The sequence below is a fragment of the Phyllostomus hastatus genome, unplaced genomic scaffold (genome assembly GCF_019186645.2).
Source record: "Phyllostomus hastatus isolate PE091 unplaced genomic scaffold, TTU_PhHast_1.1 phas_scaffold_78, whole genome shotgun sequence".
Taxonomy (NCBI): domain Eukaryota; kingdom Metazoa; phylum Chordata; class Mammalia; order Chiroptera; family Phyllostomidae; genus Phyllostomus; species Phyllostomus hastatus.
Window position 1 is genome coordinate 42796541 of NW_025334041.1, and position 19033 is coordinate 42815573.

Sequence of the window (19033 nt, forward strand, 5' to 3'; positions counted from 1 at the left end):
TTAAAGACAAAGAGAGAATCTAAAAAGCATATCAGGAGACAGAGTTAATTACCTCCAAAAGAGCTCCAAAAAGGCTATCAGCTGATTTCTCAACAGAAATTCTTCAGGCCAGAAGGGATGAGTATGAAATATTTAAAGCGATGAAAAGCAAGAATCTACAACCAAGACTACTCTATCCAACATTAAAATTGAAGGCAAAATAAAGAGCTTCCCAGACAAAAAATGCTAAAGGAGTTCAGTACCACCAAACCAGTACTGCAAGAAATGTTAAAGAGTTTGCTTTAAGAAGAAAAAAGGAGAAAAAAGAAATATTTAGAGAGGAACATAGGTATAAAGAATAAAATGGCAATATGTAAGTACCTGTCAATAATAACTTTAAAAATTAGTGGATTAAATGGTCCAAGTCAAAAGACAGAGGGTACTGAATGGATAAGAAAACATGACCCATATATTTGCTGTCTATAAGATACCCACCTCAGAACAGAAGATGCACACAGACTGAAAGTGGTGGGATAGAAAAATATTCCATGCAAATGGAAACAAACAAACAAAAAAGCTGATGATGTAATACTTATATCACGTAAAATAGATTTCAAAAAAAGGCTACAGCAAAAGGAAAAGGATACTACATAATGATAAAAGAATAAAGCCAACCAGAGGATATAACACTTGTAAATATTTATGCACCCAACATAGGAGCACCTAAGTATATAAAGCAAATCTTGATGAACATGAGGGAGACATGGACAGTAATACAATAATAGTATGGGATTTTAACACCCTGTTGACATCATTGGATAGATCTTCCAGGCAAAAAATCAACAAGGAAACAGAAGTCTTAAATTATACTAGATCAGGTATATTTAACTGATATCTTCAGAACATCCTGCCCCAAAGTAGTAGAATGCACATTCTGTTCGAGTGAAAATGGAACATTTTTTTCTAGCATAGAACACATTAGGACACAAAACAAGTCTCAGTAAGTTTGAGAAGTTTGAAATCATATCATGCATATTCTCTGATCATAATGCTATGAAACTAGAAATCTTCAAAAGAAAAAAAAATGAAAAACACTCAAACACATGGAGGCTAAAGAAAATGTTCTTAAAAATGAATGGGTTAAGAATGAAATCAATAAATAAATTAAAAGCTACCCAGAAACAAGTGAAAATGAACACACAGCAAACCAAAATCTATGCAACACAGCAAAATCAGTCTTGATAGGGAAATTCATACAGGCCTACCTCAAGATGCAAGAAAAATCTCAAATAAATAATCTGACCTTATACCTAAAAGAACCAGAAAAACAATGAACAAAGGCCAGTGTAAGTACAAGGAAGTAAATAATGAAGATTAAAGTGGAAACAAATGACATACAGAATTTTAAAGAAAATACAAGACTTCCAGTCAAGATGCAGGTGTAAATAAACATGCTTGACCTCCTCACCCTACCACAAAAAGAATTACCACTAAACCTCAAAAAGCAAAATAACACTGAGGAATTTCAGAAAATCAAATTCTATGAAAGTCTGACCAGCATGGATTTAAAGAAGCCACATTCATCCAGATGGGTAAGAAGGTGGGCATGTGGAGAAGGGGCAGGAAGACAAGTAGATGTGGTGTGGCACAGAGAAGCGATGGCAGCAGTGGAATGGGTGGTCCCACATTCACATGTAGTGGATAAAAATTGGGAGGGATACCTTAGGAGCAAGCAATCCCAGCCTCAGGCTAAACTACAAAGCCCAGGGTTCCAGCACTGGGAAGATAAATCCCCATAACTTCTGGCTGTAAAAATTAATGGGGGATGGGACAGCAGAAGAAACTGGCAGATTTTCAGGAGACTCCACTTAAAGGGCCCACACAGTCTTACAATGTATGCAAACCCTCCCACTTTTGGATTCAATGCCAGGGCAACAGCTGGAACAGCACCAATAGCATATAGGGAGTGGGTGAAGAGACTGGAAATGGGGCAAGTGCTGGGCAAACCTCCAGAAGCCAGGCAGCAGCACTGATGTTCTCTGGGTCCTCCCCTGACACAGAGCCACAAAGCAATGAAGAGAGTTGTCCTGCCCTGGCAGTTATCTAAGGCTCTGCCCCACATAATTTATAGGTGCCTTTTCCCCAATAGGCCACACTACTGAGACAGGAAGTCAAAGTAGCTTTACCTAATACACAGAAATAAACATAGGGAAACTACCAAATTGAGGAGACAAAGAAATATGGCCCAAATGAAAGAACAGATCAAAACCTCAGAAAACGAACTAAATGAAACAGAGGTAACCTACCTATCAGATGCAGAGTTCAAGACACATGATTAGGGTGCTCAAAAAACTTACTGAGTACAACAACAATATAAAAGAAGAAATGAAGGTTACACTAAGTGAAATAAGGAAAAAATCTACAGGGAACCAACAGTGAAAGGGAAGAAGCCAGGATTCGAGTCAACAATTTGGAACATAAAGAAGAAATAAACATTCAACCAGAACAGCAAAAAGAAAAAAGAATTAAAAAAAAACAAGGATAAGAAATCTTTATGACATCTTCAAATGTACAAATATCCAAATCTTAGGGATGCCAGAGGAGAAGAGAAAGAGCAAAAAATTGAAAACATATTTGAAAAATAATGAAAGAAAACTTCCCTAATTTGTTGAAGGAAATAGACATACAAGTCCAGAAAGCACAGAGAATCCCAAATAAGTTGGTTCCAAAGAAGACCATACAAAGATACAGCACAATTAAAATGCCAAAGGTTAAAGACAAGGAGAGAATCTTAAAAGCAGCAAAAAAGAAGAGAGTTACTAACAAGGGAGGTCCCGTAAGACTATCAGCTGATTTCTCAAAAGAAACTGCAGGCAAACAGAGGCTGGCCAGAAGTATTTAAAGTGATGAAAACAAAGACTTCCCACCTACATTATTCTATCCAGCAAAGCTATCAGTTAGAATGGAAGGGCAGATAAAGTGCTTCCTAGACAAGACAGGGCTAAAGGAGTTCATCATCACCAAGACCTTATTACATGAAATGTTAAAGGAACTCATTTAGGAAAATGACGACGATCAAAACTGTTAACATAAAATGGCACCAAATTCGTAACTATCAACAACTAAATCTAAAAAAAAAAACAAAGTAAGCAAACAACTAGAACAGGAATAGAATCATAGATACAGAGATCATTTGGAGGGTTATCAGCTGGGAGGGAAAAGAGGGAGAATGGGGGAAAAGGTTCAGGGGTTATGAAGCATAATTGGTAGGTACAAAATAGGAAGATGTTAAAACTGGTGTAGGAAATGGAAAAGCTAAAGAACTTACATGCACGACCCATAGACATGAACTTAGGTGGGGAGATTGCTGGAGGGAAGGGGGTTCCGGGTGGATGGGAAGCAAAGGGAGAAAGAAGATTGACAAATGTTTAAACAGACTCATAAAAAAAAAAAAAAAACAAGAGAGAGAGGACCCAGATAAGAAAAAAAAATCAGAAATTAAAGAAGGGAAGTAACAACTGCCACCATCAAAATGCAAAGGATTATAAGAAAATCTATGAACTATATGCCAAGAAGAACATACACGATATAAGAAACATTGTACATAGGACAATGATGCCTCAGTCCCCTTCAAAGTAGTCAGCTTGGGATCTCATAAAGCTCTACCAATCACTATCAGCTGCCCTGTCCTGTTTTCCTGAATTTCACTGACAACTGAAATCTCTTCCCTTTCAAAAGTTATTTCAGTTTTAGGAGAGGTCAGAAGTTGCAGGTCATCAAATCTGGACTGTAGGGGGGCTGGGTCACTGTGGTGATTTGATGTTTTACCAAAAAACTCTGCATGAGATGCGATGCATGAGTGGGTGTGTTGTCATGGCAAAGCTTCCAGTCACCAGTTGCCCATAGCTGCTGCCTTCTGAATCATCCAAATAGTTTCTGTGGAGGAATGTTCAAGCTTAACACAAAATTTGATGCTGATTTGTTGCTCTACTCACTCAGTCATTTTGAATGAGACGGCCACACATGCTCACTCAACAGCATCTAGCTCCCTACTGACTAGTACAGTGAGTCATCATTCTTCATGCATATGCTTTCCAGTCCACTCTCCTTGGCTGCTGAGTTACATTGATGCTGCACAAACTGTTCTCCTTATTTTAACAATGGCTGGACTTTTTCTGGACAAACCTTGCATGTGTGTATACATATGCATATATTTCCTCCTCCCTTGTAGATTTTTTCTTATTCTTTCTGCTGTTATCCTATTCCAAAAATCAATAAAAATTAATTTCCAATGACGATTACAGTCTGTATTTTTTTCTCCATTGCAAAATATATTCTCAGGTAAATAATCACATGGCATTTTCATAAAAATTTGTTGTTAAAAACAAGTAGTAATGGTTCAATAAAAATGGAAGTTTACCTCAAAGAGACATTTTCTGTAGGCTTTTTCACTGCAAACAGTTTAAGGAGTGAGCCAGGATTTTTTAAGATGGCAACCTGTAAATACCATTTTATCAGTTTATAATTCTGTCTCATGGTTTTTATGTAATCATGAGGCAAAAGGAAATTGAGAATGCCTTCAGTTCATTGTGTAGTCTTCTTTCTTATTCCTGGCTATGTCGTCCCTATATTTCCAGAGGCAATACAGCCTCCGATGTTTAAAGTGGATTTTTAAGAAATTTTAATTGATGGCATTCAAATATGGATTATTGAATTTACTAATTTATAGCACTATGTCTGATAAGTGTATAAATAGCCCCTGAACTGTAGTTGGAGGAAGTAGTTTTCTAATTCAGTAAAAGTCCATTGTAATATAACTCATTTTTGCAGTCCTTGACAGCCAGTTTGATGCACATACTTCCCTTCTCTTCCAGGCTCTTGGGGTCACAACAGACTTGGCCACTTGGCAGCATGCACGACTTTCTCTTCCAGGTTCCAGTGCTTGAATCTTTTGTCCTATCCTTTCCCTTTCCACTGCAATTACAGTCATCCAAAGGGTCCAGCCTCTCAAACCCCAGTTTTCCTTTCTTACTTCTCTACTGCGTCAGATCAGGGCCTTATTTTTCAGGGGTCAGAGCAGTAAAACTTAGGTGAACAAGAATGATGAGGAGATCCTGTGTGCTTCCTCCACCATCATCCTCATAACCTCTAACACCTATTTTCTCATTGCCCACCCACTCCTGACCTAACACGTGCACCAATGCATGCATGCACACAAACACACATCCTACTCCTTGGCTGATGTGCCTGAGTTATATGAACCTAGATTTCTTCTGGTATCTGAAGATGCCTTCCATGTTTTGTAAACTTCAAATTTCTGCTATTATCCCCAGCCTTTGTTTTGTCTATACTATATGTCCTATGTATTGGGCAGGGATGGTGTAGGTAAAGGGACAGGGGTTTACAGATTTTTGTGGGGAAATACATTTCATATTTGGGGGATAATTTTATGAATAATAAAGTATTTGTAATAATGCCAAGGAAATTTCAAAATGATTTTGGTTTTGCTTCTAAAATGGCAAATAGGGAAAGAAATTAGATCCCATTTCATAGCGAAATCAGACCAAATGAATAATAGCAGTACAAACCGAAGCAGCCAAGATCTCAGAATTAATTAAAGGCTAAGCATATATAAAGAAAAAGAGTTTGGGCTGAGCACAACTCTAAGCAGATAGATCAGCAGGATGTTCATTGTCCCATAGCTCTTTACAGTGTACAAGAGCATAGAGAATTCATCCTCCCAACTGCTGTTCCTCCTCGACCCACTTCTAATGCTGACTCACTCTGAGGAATCTTTGACAATATCAGCAAGATTTGCCCCTAGGGTCTTGGAGCTAGCATTGTACCTTGTGGGAGAAGGGTTTTGAATTTTTAGAACCTGTCAGCTTAATTTGGAAATTTAACTACCATCCTCCTGCTCCCACCTCCCAGGAAGCATTATTATACATGGCAATATAAAACAACTTGTATTTCTAACATATCATGAATAATGTTTTTTTTCAGGTGCCTAATTAATTTCTAAAAACGTATAATAGGTGGACCAAAGACAAAATTATAACATGCCACATTATTTTTGTGGAAATAATTCCTATATTACAAATCTATATTTGGAAACCTTTCTCATTATTTTGTCAGCCTGTAGCAGTTCAAAATTATGTGCCTAGAATTGTTACAACTTCATGACTACTGATTAATTGTGACATAGACTTTAGAAGATACATTAGTCTCTTTTTTGATTCAAAATTTTAAGGGATGGTTTTTGTATTATCATTGTAAAATGGGTTCACAAATAAAGCAGTGGGTTGTGTGTGTGTGTGCATGTGTATTTTTAAGTCAATTTGGATGATATGATCTATGTTATGATACTTTTCAGAATGAAGCCATTTTGTTTGGAGCAGATCAACTATGATACCAGGGCATCTAGAAGTTTTAAGTTGAAACAAGCTAGCAAAAACTAAAGTGAGAGGACTGACTTTTTTCTATAGTTCTCAAAACACAAAATAATGCAGCAGTTTATGAAACTAACCCTGCTGATCCCCACCTATTTTATTCATAATAGACATCACCTCTTTTAAATTATAGTTTTTTGTGGATTTGGGCATAGCAGCTTATTAATGTAAAATGAAATAAGCTTGAATATTTATTGTTTAAATATGCTTACTTTTAGTTTTATAAATGAATGTGTTTAAGGCTTACCTAGTATGTGCAGGTTATTTTATGCTTTTTAATTTTTTATTTACTTTCCACATTTCTTATTTTTTCCTTTAATTTATTGAGGTGAAACTGGTCAACAAAATTATACAGTTTTCAGGTCCACAATTCTACAATCATCTGTACACTCTATTGTGTGTTTACCACATCAATTCAGGTCTCACTCTATCACCATTTATTCCACCCATAACCTCCTCCACCTCCCTCCATCTGCCCCACTTCTCCCTGGCACTCATCACACTGTAGTCTGTGCCCATGAGTTTTTTCTCTTTTTTGCTCAGACCCTCTAACCTCCCACACAGCTCCCTCATGCCTTCCACAGCCGTCAGTCTACTCTCTGTGAATCTGTCACTATTTTGCTTGTTAGTTCATTTTGCTCATTAGATTCCACATATGAGTGTAATCCTTCACTACTTGTCTTTCTTTGACTGGCTTATTTCACTTTATAAGCTTTATAATGTTGTCCAGGTTTATCTATGTGATCACAGATAGTAAAGTTTTCTTCTTTTTTAACAGCCAAGTAGTATTTTGTTGTGCAAATGTACCACAGCATTTTATCCATTCATCTATAGATGGAAACTTAGGCTGCTTCCAAATCTTCGCTATTGTAAATAATGCTGCAATAAACAAAGGGGTGCATGCAAGGGAAGATGAAAAAAATCCTGAAATTATTTTCTGTAGTACAGGATTTCCTGCTAGGTGAGTGTTCTGGTAACCCAACCATATCAGTGTACCAGCTAGTATTGTTATGAGAGGCTGTGCTTGGCTTCAATGTATTTTTCTGAAGACTCTTTCAATGCATTTACCCATTTCATGATGAGTGGTTTACAAGTGTGTTTGCCTATACTGCACTGAGTATTCAGCTCTTTTTGACCAAAAAGGGCATGACCTCATGCCCCACCCTCCCTATTCACCTGATCTCACCCCAAGTGATGTTTTTATTGTTTCCCCAGATGAAAAAAGTCTTCAAAGGGAAACTTTTTCTAATGTGGAAGAGGTGAAACAAAAAAAGGCAGAAGCACTAAAAGGCATCAAAATCAATGAGTTCAAAAACTGTTTTGAGCAGTGGGAAGACAGTCTTGATATGTGTTTTGCATCAGATGGAGAGTACTTTTAAAGTGAAATTTAAACATGTAAGAATAAATATACAATTTTAAAAAATGTTATTTATTCATTTTTAGAGAGAGTGGAAGGTAGAGAGAAACAGATGGAGAGAAACATCAGTGTGTGGTTGCCTCTCACATGCCCCCTACTGGGGACCTGGCCTGCAACCTAGGCATGTGCCTTGACTGTGAATCGAACAAGTAACTCTTGGGTTCATAGGCTGGCACTCAATCCACTGAGCCACACCAGCCAGAACTAAATACACAATTTTTTATATATAAATTCTATTTTGGGGGTCTCTCTCATATATTCTTTTGAGTTAGTTTTTTATGTTTCTTCAGATATATCACCAGAATTTTTTTTGCTTTTTTTAAAAAATCAATGCAGGTAAATTCTTAAATTGGATTTTCCAAAAATAACAATTATAATATTTTATCACTGAAACTTTTAAAATTTAGACTTCAACTTTGGATTACATTTTAAAAAGCAATAAACCAATTTCCTAAGTAAAAAAATAAATTCCTGCTGAATTATGTAGCTGTGTTGAGCAATTGTTCTTTCTTTGACCTTCATAATTTTTTGCAGAAACCTTACAATTTTGAGCTTTATTTACCATCAATGATTTTAAATCATTCATAACTATTCTAATAGTTTTTTTCTTTTTCCTTTTTGAACTCATCCTGATATATACTCACGTTTTTAAGAAAATGGATTAAATTTGCATCTGATTCCTTTTTAGCCACATATTTTTTCTTTTGTTATGCTGACTTTGTTGTGACATACTGCTTTTTATAAAGGTCATCCAATGCTTAGGAGTTAGGGGAGTCAAAAAATTAACAAACAATACCCTATTCAGAGCCTGAATTAGCCATCTGGAGCAGGGGTCTCCAACCTTTGGACAGGTACTTTGTCTGTGGCCTATTAGAAACCAGGATGTACAGCAGGAGGTGAATGGTGGGCAAATGAGCAAAAGTTCATCTGTATTTATAAGTTCATCTGTATTTATAGAGGTTTCCCTTTGCTGGCATTACTGCCTGAGTTCCACCTCCTGTCAGATTAGATGCAGCATTAGACTCTCTTAGGAGCATGAACCCTATTGTGAACTGCGCATGCAAGGGATCCAGTTTGCACGCTCCTTGTGAGGATCTCATGCCTGATGGTCTGAGGTGGAGCTGAGGCAGCAATGCCAGCACTGAGGAGCAGCTGCAAATACAGATTGTCATTAGCAGAGAGGTTTGACTGCACAGAGACCATAATATTTCAACTGCTTGCAGACTCATATCAAAACTTTGTCAGTGAGTGACAAACGACAATTAAGCTGCATCTGGTGGGAGACTTTATAGTGGCAAGTGAGTTTATGTACTTCAGTTGTATAGCTGCATCTGGTGGCAGGCTTTAGTCAGAATTTGACACTTATTTTAGTCTGCATGTGGCCCACCCATTATTTTATTCTCCACTTCAGTCTGTGCCTCTTTCCCCCATTGTGGACTTACCTCAGTCACAGTTGTCACAAGAGTACAAACTAACTCTGTCCAAAATAAGTAAAAAGCAAATGTCTTTGAAGAGCTTCTTTGAAAGGGAGACTCAATGATGAGACAACAAAAAACTCTAAGACTTCCAGAAAAAAAGAAAGCTGCATTTAAAATAAAATACCAAGATTCCTACTTAAATTACAGGTTCATTGCAACAGATAAAGGGCCTACATTCAAAGCCAAACTGGAATTTGGGGTTGATGAATGAATATTGGGATTCTTGACATCTTTCAAACATTAGCAGAGCTTTTAAGAGAGACTGAGCCTGGGCCTTCTTTCTCCCAGCTGGTGCATGATCACCTATCTCAGCTTTCAAAAAAGTTTGAGCATTACTTCCCAACCACAATAGACCCCTGAACTGGGAAGAAATGGATCCGCAACCCATTTGTGAATAAGCCAGGTGAATTGACTTTGTCCGTGCTGGAAGAGATCAACTGCTTGAGATTGCAAATGATGGTGGCCTTAAAAGTATGTTTGAGAAACTTCAAATCTCCATATGTTCTGGCTTAAAGTCAAGGTGGAATATCCTGAGATTGCCACAGAAGCACTGAAAAGCTTGCTTCCATTTCCAACATCCTATCTTTGTGAAGCAGGGTTTTCCACAGGGACAGCAACCAAAGTGAGATTACTGGATATAAGCAACACATTTTGGGTGTCACTGTCTCCCATCACCCCCAGATGGGACCCTCTCCCTAGTTGCAGGAAACAAGCTCAGGGCTCCTACTGATTCTGCATTATGGTGAGTTGTATAATTGTTTCATTATATATTACAATGTAATAATAACAGAAATAAAGTGCACAATAAATGTAACGTGTTTGAATCACCCTGAAACCCATCCTGAATCTCCCCCCTGCCTGGTCCATGGAAAACCAGTCTTCCACGAAACTGACCCTTGTGCCAAAAAGGTTAGGGGACCACTCACTTAATCCAGAGACATAGAAAATGTAGTTGAGTTTGCTTTTAACTATGTGTCCATCATTTACATTTCTTGATTTTAAAATTTCAGATAATGCCAGGCATATAGCAAGTATCCACTTTCCCTTCTCCATGGGAGCCTATAATCATAGCTATAAGAATAACTTTAACTTTTACTTTGAGATCAAGGCTAACAATGAAAAATGAAACTGAATAATAATACACCATCTGTGCAATAGTAGGGGAAAGAAAATGATAAAAAGACATTTTCAATATGAACTGGAGAGTATTACAAATGCTGACATTTGTCTCTGTCATTTTCTCTGAAATAGCAATTATTCTCTCTCGTTTTAAATCTCCTAATGATCTGCAATGGTTTAATATAGTTTGTTGTCTCTTTTATTATTGCATAACATGTGATAATACTAAAATTTTGAAGAAAAACAACATGCAAAGATATTAAAGCATGATAAAAGGATTGACTCTACTCTCTAATATAATGAGTAAAATATGGAAGAAGTACAAATTTTCATATACCTAAATGTGTCTAGCTATGGAAAAGCAATTAACCAAACAAGTCATCTGAAATGCGTTACCACTGGTCTTATATGTGTGCTCATGTTTAAAATTATCATCATTAAAATTATTAGGGGAGGCACAATTTTACTGACTCATAATTTATTTAATGACTATTACAGATTAAATGCATCCAGTGACTTGGTACAGTACTCTAGCTGCCTAAAAATTAGGTGGATCTCTAGATCATCAGAAACCAAAGACACAATTTTCCACCTAAAAAGGCAATGGAGACTGCTCTGACAGACTGGATTAGATAGGTCTGTCACCAATTTTGTGACTGTGGATTACAACAGAATCAATCAACTTTTCTGTTATTTATTTCTCCATGTTTGAGGTGAGCCAAGCAAGAAACTATTTTTGAAAAAGGAAGGTAGCAACATAGGTTCATAGTGCTTTTCTACTGTCTGTCCCTCTAAATCCCCACCATCCAATAAACCTACATAAATAAATGTGTGGTCACTTATAGGCATATCTTAAGGCATATGGATAGATCATTCCCTTCTTATAATTCCTTATAGACTATTTTGCTTTATTATTATACAACTTATTTGGCAAAAACAATGTAAGAAATCGATTTCATGTCAATAATCTTAGCTTTCTGGACAATTCAGAAAATTTTACAAAATAAACATAATCAAAGGGAGATTATCCATGGTTTTATTTCTTATGGGCTATAACTGACTGGTGTTCTATAATTATAATTAACTAATAAAATAATTCAGTTGTCTGATTGCCAGAACAACCCCCAAACTGTCAGGTATAATTGGCAACTAGTATATATGGAAACAAGGAATTTATATCCAGTGGAGACCTTATTAGGACAAGACCTACTGTTATGGACTGTTTGTGGCTGCTTCAAAAGTTTTATGCTAGAATCCTAAACCCCAATGTGATGGTACAAGGAGGTGGGGCCTGTAGGAATTAGGTCATGAGAGTGGCACTCTCATGAATGGGATATGTACCCTTACAAGCAGAAACACAAGAGAGATGTTTTCTCTTCCAACTGTCTGAAGAGACAAAGAGAAGATGGTCATATGCAAACTGGGAAGAGTGCCCCACTGAACCTCTGATCTGCCAGCTCCTTGATCTTGAATTTCTCAATGTCTAGAACTGTAAGAAATAAATATTTGTTATTTAAGCCACCTAGTTTAATGGTTTTTTTTTAATTGGATAAGTGAAGGCAGGGAAGATTGCTTAAAAGTTTAACCACATTTATACAGAATGAGAGATATAGCCACTCAAAAAAAGAAATCAGGGCACTATTATCAGAAGAAGGCAGTACAAGATAAAGCAAAGAAATGGGCACAAAACAAACAAGCAAAACAAACAAAAAAATCAATGCTCACTTCAGCATCTTGTTGAGTATAGATGGAAAAAAACTGAGGTAAGGAGGAGAAAAAATAAACAAGGTCAATAGAATATTAAAGTAGCCTAATGTGGCTTAAGCACAGGATGAATAAAAGACATAAAAATGAGCCAGATTTTGGCTTGCTGATAATCTCTACCTTCATCTTCCTACACACCCTGCACCATCCCAATTAATGAACTATTCTCCCCAGTTTACATTGAGTTATAAAGTGCATGTCAATTTCATAATCTGTTGGAAGGGAAAGTTTGAGGCAATGTACACCCCCATGAATGAGAGGGACAAGGCTGGTCTTGACAGCTAGTAGCAACCTGACCTTTGGCACAAACATTACAGAGGCTGATATAGTTCTCCCTCAGTCTTAGGAAGAGTATCTTGCTTTAGCTGCAAGGCTACAATTAACAATTTTTCTTAAGGAATATGCTGAGAACATTTGTTCATCTAATCCAAGCCACATCTTTTATTTTATTTTATTTTATTTTATTTTATTGTTTTTCAGGTACAGTTGTCTCCATTCCCTCCACCCCCCACTCCACATCTTCTTTCTTTGCTTCCTCAGTCTGGACATTTGAATAGTGGAAGGTACAAAGCAGTTCTAGCACAGACATTTATGAAAACTATTGAAAATGTAGCTATGCACACCATTTTAAAGTGGTAACGTGTAGCATTTTCTCCCAAAATAATCCATAGGAGTTCCCTACTGCTTCCCACTTCTCCCCATCTTTACTTTAAACCCAGTGCCAAGTAATTTGAGTGAGCTTCATTTTCTTCATTTGCAATGTGAAGAGTTTAAATCAAGTTCTCTCCTGAGGGTTCTTCTTATGTTATACTTTGATAGCAGGTTGAAAGCTTATTTGTGGTCATGCTGAGAAAGGACTTGACCACATTGGAGTATGAAGTTCATTCCTCAGATGGCAGATATTCTTTAGAAGCAGAATCATAGGGTTTGAATCCTTCCTAAATCTCTGATTGACAAATGGGTGATTTGAGAAGGTGTTGTATCTTTTAATCTATTGTTTTGCCTTGTAAAATGCAAAAAGTATAATTTTCACCATTAAATGAAATAATGCAACAACTATTAAAAATAATGGTAAGTAAAACTACTGAATTTTGTTGAAGGGATAAGTACAACAGCTAAGGGACAGTGTACTTGACAATGCTATGCTTGGCAGGAGGATTTATGTGCACATTCTTTAAGCTACCAGATCTAGGTATCAGTAACAAATGACAAAACATAAACTCTACATGACAAACTATAACAATAAAACCACAAATTATAACTTTGGTAAATAAGACAGCAAATTATTTATTTTAACAATAGATAACATTTATTGAACTCAATGTATTTTTTTAAATTTTTTAGCTTGCTTTAAAATGTTAACTTACATACAACTCGGTAGTATTGAGACCCGGTCTCTATGGTTTAGATCAGCTGTTGCCCACTGTTAGTTGCTTAATTTTTCTCTAAATGAAATGTACAATTAAGGAAAAACATTCTTTTAAATATGTGTGTACATGTTATATATATGTATGTAAAACATGTATACATACACACACATATAGGGATTGTGTAGAGTTACAAATGACAGAAAATTGTAATGATTTTAGAAAATGAGTATATACCTTTTCTCAGATGATAAGAAATCTTAAGGTAAGTAGTGGCTGATAATATTTTAACTGCTTAGAAAACCGACCAGGGTTCCAGGCTTTTTCTAACTTCAACTCTAATATCCTTAGTATTTTGGAGTTTTCCCTTGTGCAAGTCACTTAAAGGTCAGAAAATGGCTAATATATCTCAAATATCAAGTTTAGTTCAATGAATAAAAAAAAAAACCCTCCTTCTGTGTTAGGTCTCAATGGCCAGAACATAGCTATGAGAAGCTGGATGGGCATCTGGGAAAGTGGGGAGCTAGACTGGGTAGCTGTCTCAGACCACTGTGCTCCATGTCCCAGAGCTGAGTATGTTTGGGCCTGAAACAAAATTGTGGTTGTTAATAAAGAAAGGATAGAGGAAAGAATATTGGGTAGGAAACCAACAGATTATTTGCAATAATAAAGACAGTGGGTAAAAGAATTTCACTTACTTGCTATGTAACATATAGCAAGTAACATATAGCATGTACTTGCTATTTGAAACATGCTATGATAAATTGTTATGGATGATAAGATATTTGTGAACTATGAGGCAGGAAAATTCCTTCCAAAACAAATGTAATAATTTGTGACAATTCATTTTAATTAATGGGAGAAATTTTATATTAGTTTCAGAAGCTTCAGCAGGTTCTTCATAGGAAAAATGTTGACACAGTAATATCAATAGATTAAAATATGAAAAATGTATTAAAGTCATTAAGGAATAGACAGCCTTTTTGGCTGTTTTCTTACATAGATAAATTCTGACAGGGCAAATGTAGTATCATAGTAGTATCAGAAATGGTTTTAAACTAATAATACACATATTTTCAGGAAAAAGAATCATCCTAGACTACACATGTGAGCTTATCTATGTTACATCCATGAGGTGAGTGATTCTGGCATTTTTAGTGGACAGACTATATCTGTTGTTCTATAGTTAGCATATTCTGGGGCTGCCAGAAAGCATCTCATCACTTGGCATGTCCCACATATTAGACAGGAAGGAAAAGTTCAACATGTGGAATTGCAGGGCATTTGAAGATGTAAATGATAGGTAATTACTGATGTCAGTGCTGGTGGTTTGGAGTGACTTCCATTTCTGACTGCTCTGCTTTTGCTCTAAGAAAATGGTTTTGAATTTGGAAAATTATATGTGCAGGCATTATGTATGTAATATTTTTTGCACCTAATAAGCAATATGTTTTCCTTTGATATCATTTATTTTCTGCTATTACATTGGGTGGAAATATAGATTTGTTGCAATATAAGAGGGACATTGTTTGGAGAATAAGAACTCTAATAATCCATTTCCAATACTATTTTTCTGGCATCTTCCTGAGGCTGTACCAGCAATTAGGAGACAATCGAAACAATGGATTTTGAAACTTCAGAAATATTGCAGTATATAGTTTGCGAATATTAACTACTATTTGAGTAAAAGGGATTTGTGTTCCACATATGCATACACATCTAATGCTATTTTATGTGGCCATGGTGATTCAGATAGACTGATGAACTGTAACTTCAAAATTCAAAAGGATTTGAAAAGAATATGACTTTTATGACTTTACAGATTTCCTATTTCTTCTATCAATAATTTTTTGTCTTAGCTCAACTACCCTAATATTTTTGAAATGGGTTTTAGTAATTCATATATTTTATAGGTATCTTGATTTATAATTCACTCTTTCAAGTATAAGAATATAAAGAGTCTTAGATAAATCTTCATACTTTAACACAATTATCTTTAAATACTTATCTTTAATTTAATCTTGGATAAATCTAAGTATTAGCTTTCTTAACTTATGAACTCACTTATTTTTCATTACTATATAATTGCAAATAGTCTCAAAATTATTTCTATAACAATAATATAATAATTATAATAATAAAAGAAAAATACTTAAATTATTTAAAATCTTGATGTCTAGTTAGAAACATCTGCATATTTTTATAGAAAAGAGAAATGACTTTGATTTTATAAAGGAAGTAAAACATTAATTGTGTAGTTTATTTTCTTTTTAACATTTATCACCATACTTATCTAAATTCATAGTAATTTAAATAACAAACATCTTTTCAAACCTTGAAGACATACTAAGTGAAATAAGCCAGTCACAAAAAGACAAATATTATATGAATCCACTTACATGAGATACCTAGTAGTCAAATTCGTAGAGACAGCACAGTAGTGTGGGTGCATGCCAGAAGCTGGACAGAAGGGAAAATGCAAAGTGGAAAAAAAATTTTGCTAGCCATTCAATGAAATATGCTATGACATTTCAGTTTTCGCTCAGGAGTAACACATACCTTCTGCCTTCATTCTAAATGAGAAGTAAATTTAAAAATGCATGGTAAACACTGAGCACAGACCTGGTAGACAATTATTATCTCAGTAAGTGTTATATTTTATTATTATGGCAGTAAATGTATCAGAAAGTCAAAAGAGCAATGTGAAATAATACATCTTTTAACTTAGGTTCATGAGTATATTTATGACAGAATTAAATTGCATATTTAAAATACTTTCCAACATTCTTTATTAAGAAACTTTATTATTCTAGGAGGAATCGTTGATAAGGATCTTCGTCACTACCTCAACTTACGATTTCAGAAGGGTTCTGTGGACCACGAGCTTCAGCAAATCATTCGAGACAACCTCTACCTCCGCACAGTGCCATGTGAGTGCAACAGGCAATGTTATTTTCTATGTCAAAAGATAAATGTTCAGCAATATATCCATCATTTAAAAGTAAAGTTAAATTCCTCTGATTTTTTATGGTGGCCATTTGGAACAGAAAAGTGATTTGAAATATAGAAGTTTTACATGCAAAAGCTTATAACGGTAGTTGCGGGGTTTATGACGATGTTGTAGCCAGAAGAGACCTATGATTTCCAAGCTATAAAATCTAACTTACTTCTCCATTTAGTATTGAGAAATATGAATTCTAGCCCAGGATGTTACTGATTCATAGTGAATCATGTTTGGGGTAGAGCTCCACACCAGGAACAGGTAAGAATGCAAATTTAATTTATTGACTGAAATAGCTATTTTGTGAATAGAACCTACATAGTAACTAACTCCCAGCTCATCTCTGGTTTGCAGCAAGGGAGTCTCACAAGTGAAAAGGAAATTCTGCATTGGAAAGGGAAGCTCAATGATCTGTAACTCTTAAAAAGCAATGATGTTGAGGGTTTGGTACAAATATCTCATATGATACCTATAGAAATCCACAATCCCTGATTATGAGCAGGTGCTAAAATCTAGGACCTGCCTTGAAAAATTCTTAAATTGTCCTAAAGTTATAAAAAAAATCTGTTTCCTCAAGGTAAAGTTCATGACTTCCAGAGACTTTCCAGTCTCTCCAGAAACCTTGATCTGAGGGTGTTGTGTGTATTCTTTTTGTTTTAGTTCTGCTCTAATAAACTTCCCTAAACTCAAAGCTATGGTCTCTGAAAGGCTGATATTTAAAAAAGAAAAAAACTTGGCCAGAATAAATGAATCATTTATATATATATATATATGATTCCTGGGATAGAACTACCAGAACTATGTAAAATGCATAGATCACAGATGATTTTACTGAAATACCAATAACAAACAGGGAAGTGAAATGACTCAGCACCCAACCCTTTTCCCCTGCACATGTCCTAGGAAGACAGACTGTTGCCATTGTTGCACCAATTGTTCATTGAGAGAGATATGCCAGGGCATCACTATCAAATATCCCTAAATAAGAATGCATGCTGATTGACATGATCTTCTAAGTCCAAACACTATCTCTGTTGGTCTGTGTTAGCCAAGTGGACTTCTGGACTCTTGCTTTAGAACTAGAAGTTGAGAAAAGTGCATTCTCAAATTTGTAAGTTTGACATTAAGGTGATGTGCAGAAGATGGATTAAAGTCAGTGACTGAACTGTTTATAAAGTAACAGGTGGACTCATTTTCAAAGCTGTGATGTTGTCAGCACAGCTGTATAAATTTATCTTTTGTGACATGAAAGAAAGGAGACATGAAAAACCAAATAAAGAATCCAGGCATTTTATTATGTTTTAAAGCTGAGGGAAATAGATAAGAGGCTGACATTCAGAAATACTGTAGTCCTCGCCAAGGCAATGACATAAATAGATCTTAATTAAATATGAAGATAATAGAAGTACATTTTGTATTAGTTAATTAACTTCTTAAATAAGTCATATTTTTAGAGTACCAAAGAAATACTATGAAGAAAAAATAAATATAAGGATAAAATAACCAGGCTTATACAAGTAAACAGAGAATTTCTTGATGTGATTTCAGTGTGAAGTTATAAATTCAATTAGAAATCCTTGAATAGCTCCTATAAAGGAAGTGATTAGAAACTCAGTGAATGTGAATATTACACTCATACAATTATTTTTTAACTTGTAGCCACCACTGCTAATAGACAAGTCCAATAACACTGTTTACTAACAATGCTCTTAAAATAAAAGTTAAGAAAAAATAAATCTAAGATAAAGATGATTCTGATTTATATTATCTATAATCACTTTTATACTCTTGAATTGGACCTAGGCAATCTACTATCTTCACTCAGTATATATTTTAATAAAATGTTCAGATATTTTTAGATACTGTGCAGAAAAAGTGGGCAGTAGTGTGAAAAATCCTGCCATTGTTTAGAAACTTAAAAGCACATTTAGCATAACTATCGGCCTTGGGTATGGTGTGTCATTTTTTACATACTCTCTTTTGTCAAAAAATTCTCATAATTTTCATGAACCCATAACCATAAAAGGACAATGTATTACTGAAGAGCATGTCACTGCCCTTAAACACATGTGAGTTAATATGTATACCTCTGTTTAATCTGTTATTGGCACCAGGAATAAGTCCTGGATAACTCCCTGGTAACAACACTGTAGTCAACTTGTAACTATGTGAGGGTGGTCTGATTTTTGCTAAAAGATGTAGCTGGGTAATTCAGCTCACCACCACCACCAGCTATAACTGGGAAGAAAGGAGCCAAGTCTTAGGGCTCAATTTCCTTGGTGCCTAGTGAATAAGAAAGAGCTCTGGAGTGAGGGCTCCAGAGACTCCCTGCCCTCACACACGACACATGCGCTCAGCCCAGTCTGGCTGTGGACAGCTTGGCTCCTCTGTCTTCTTTTGAAGAAGTCTGGGCCTGGCTGCTGGCTGATTTCTGGTCTAAACTTGGGAGGGAGGGGGAC

At 35.7% G+C, this 19033-nt stretch overlaps 1 protein-coding gene across 2 annotated transcripts in view; it reads left to right on the plus strand.

Annotated features, from left to right (window-relative positions):
- MAGI2 (membrane associated guanylate kinase, WW and PDZ domain containing 2) overlaps positions 1-19033 on the plus strand; it is a 1385030-nt gene that overhangs the window by 382851 nt on the left and 983146 nt on the right. For both annotated transcript variants that reach the window (XM_045827541.1, XM_045827543.1), the window contains exon 2: positions 16387-16503. In XM_045827541.1, the coding sequence (XP_045683497.1) occupies positions 16387-16503 (117 nt within the window). The remainder of the gene's footprint in view (positions 1-16386; positions 16504-19033) is intronic.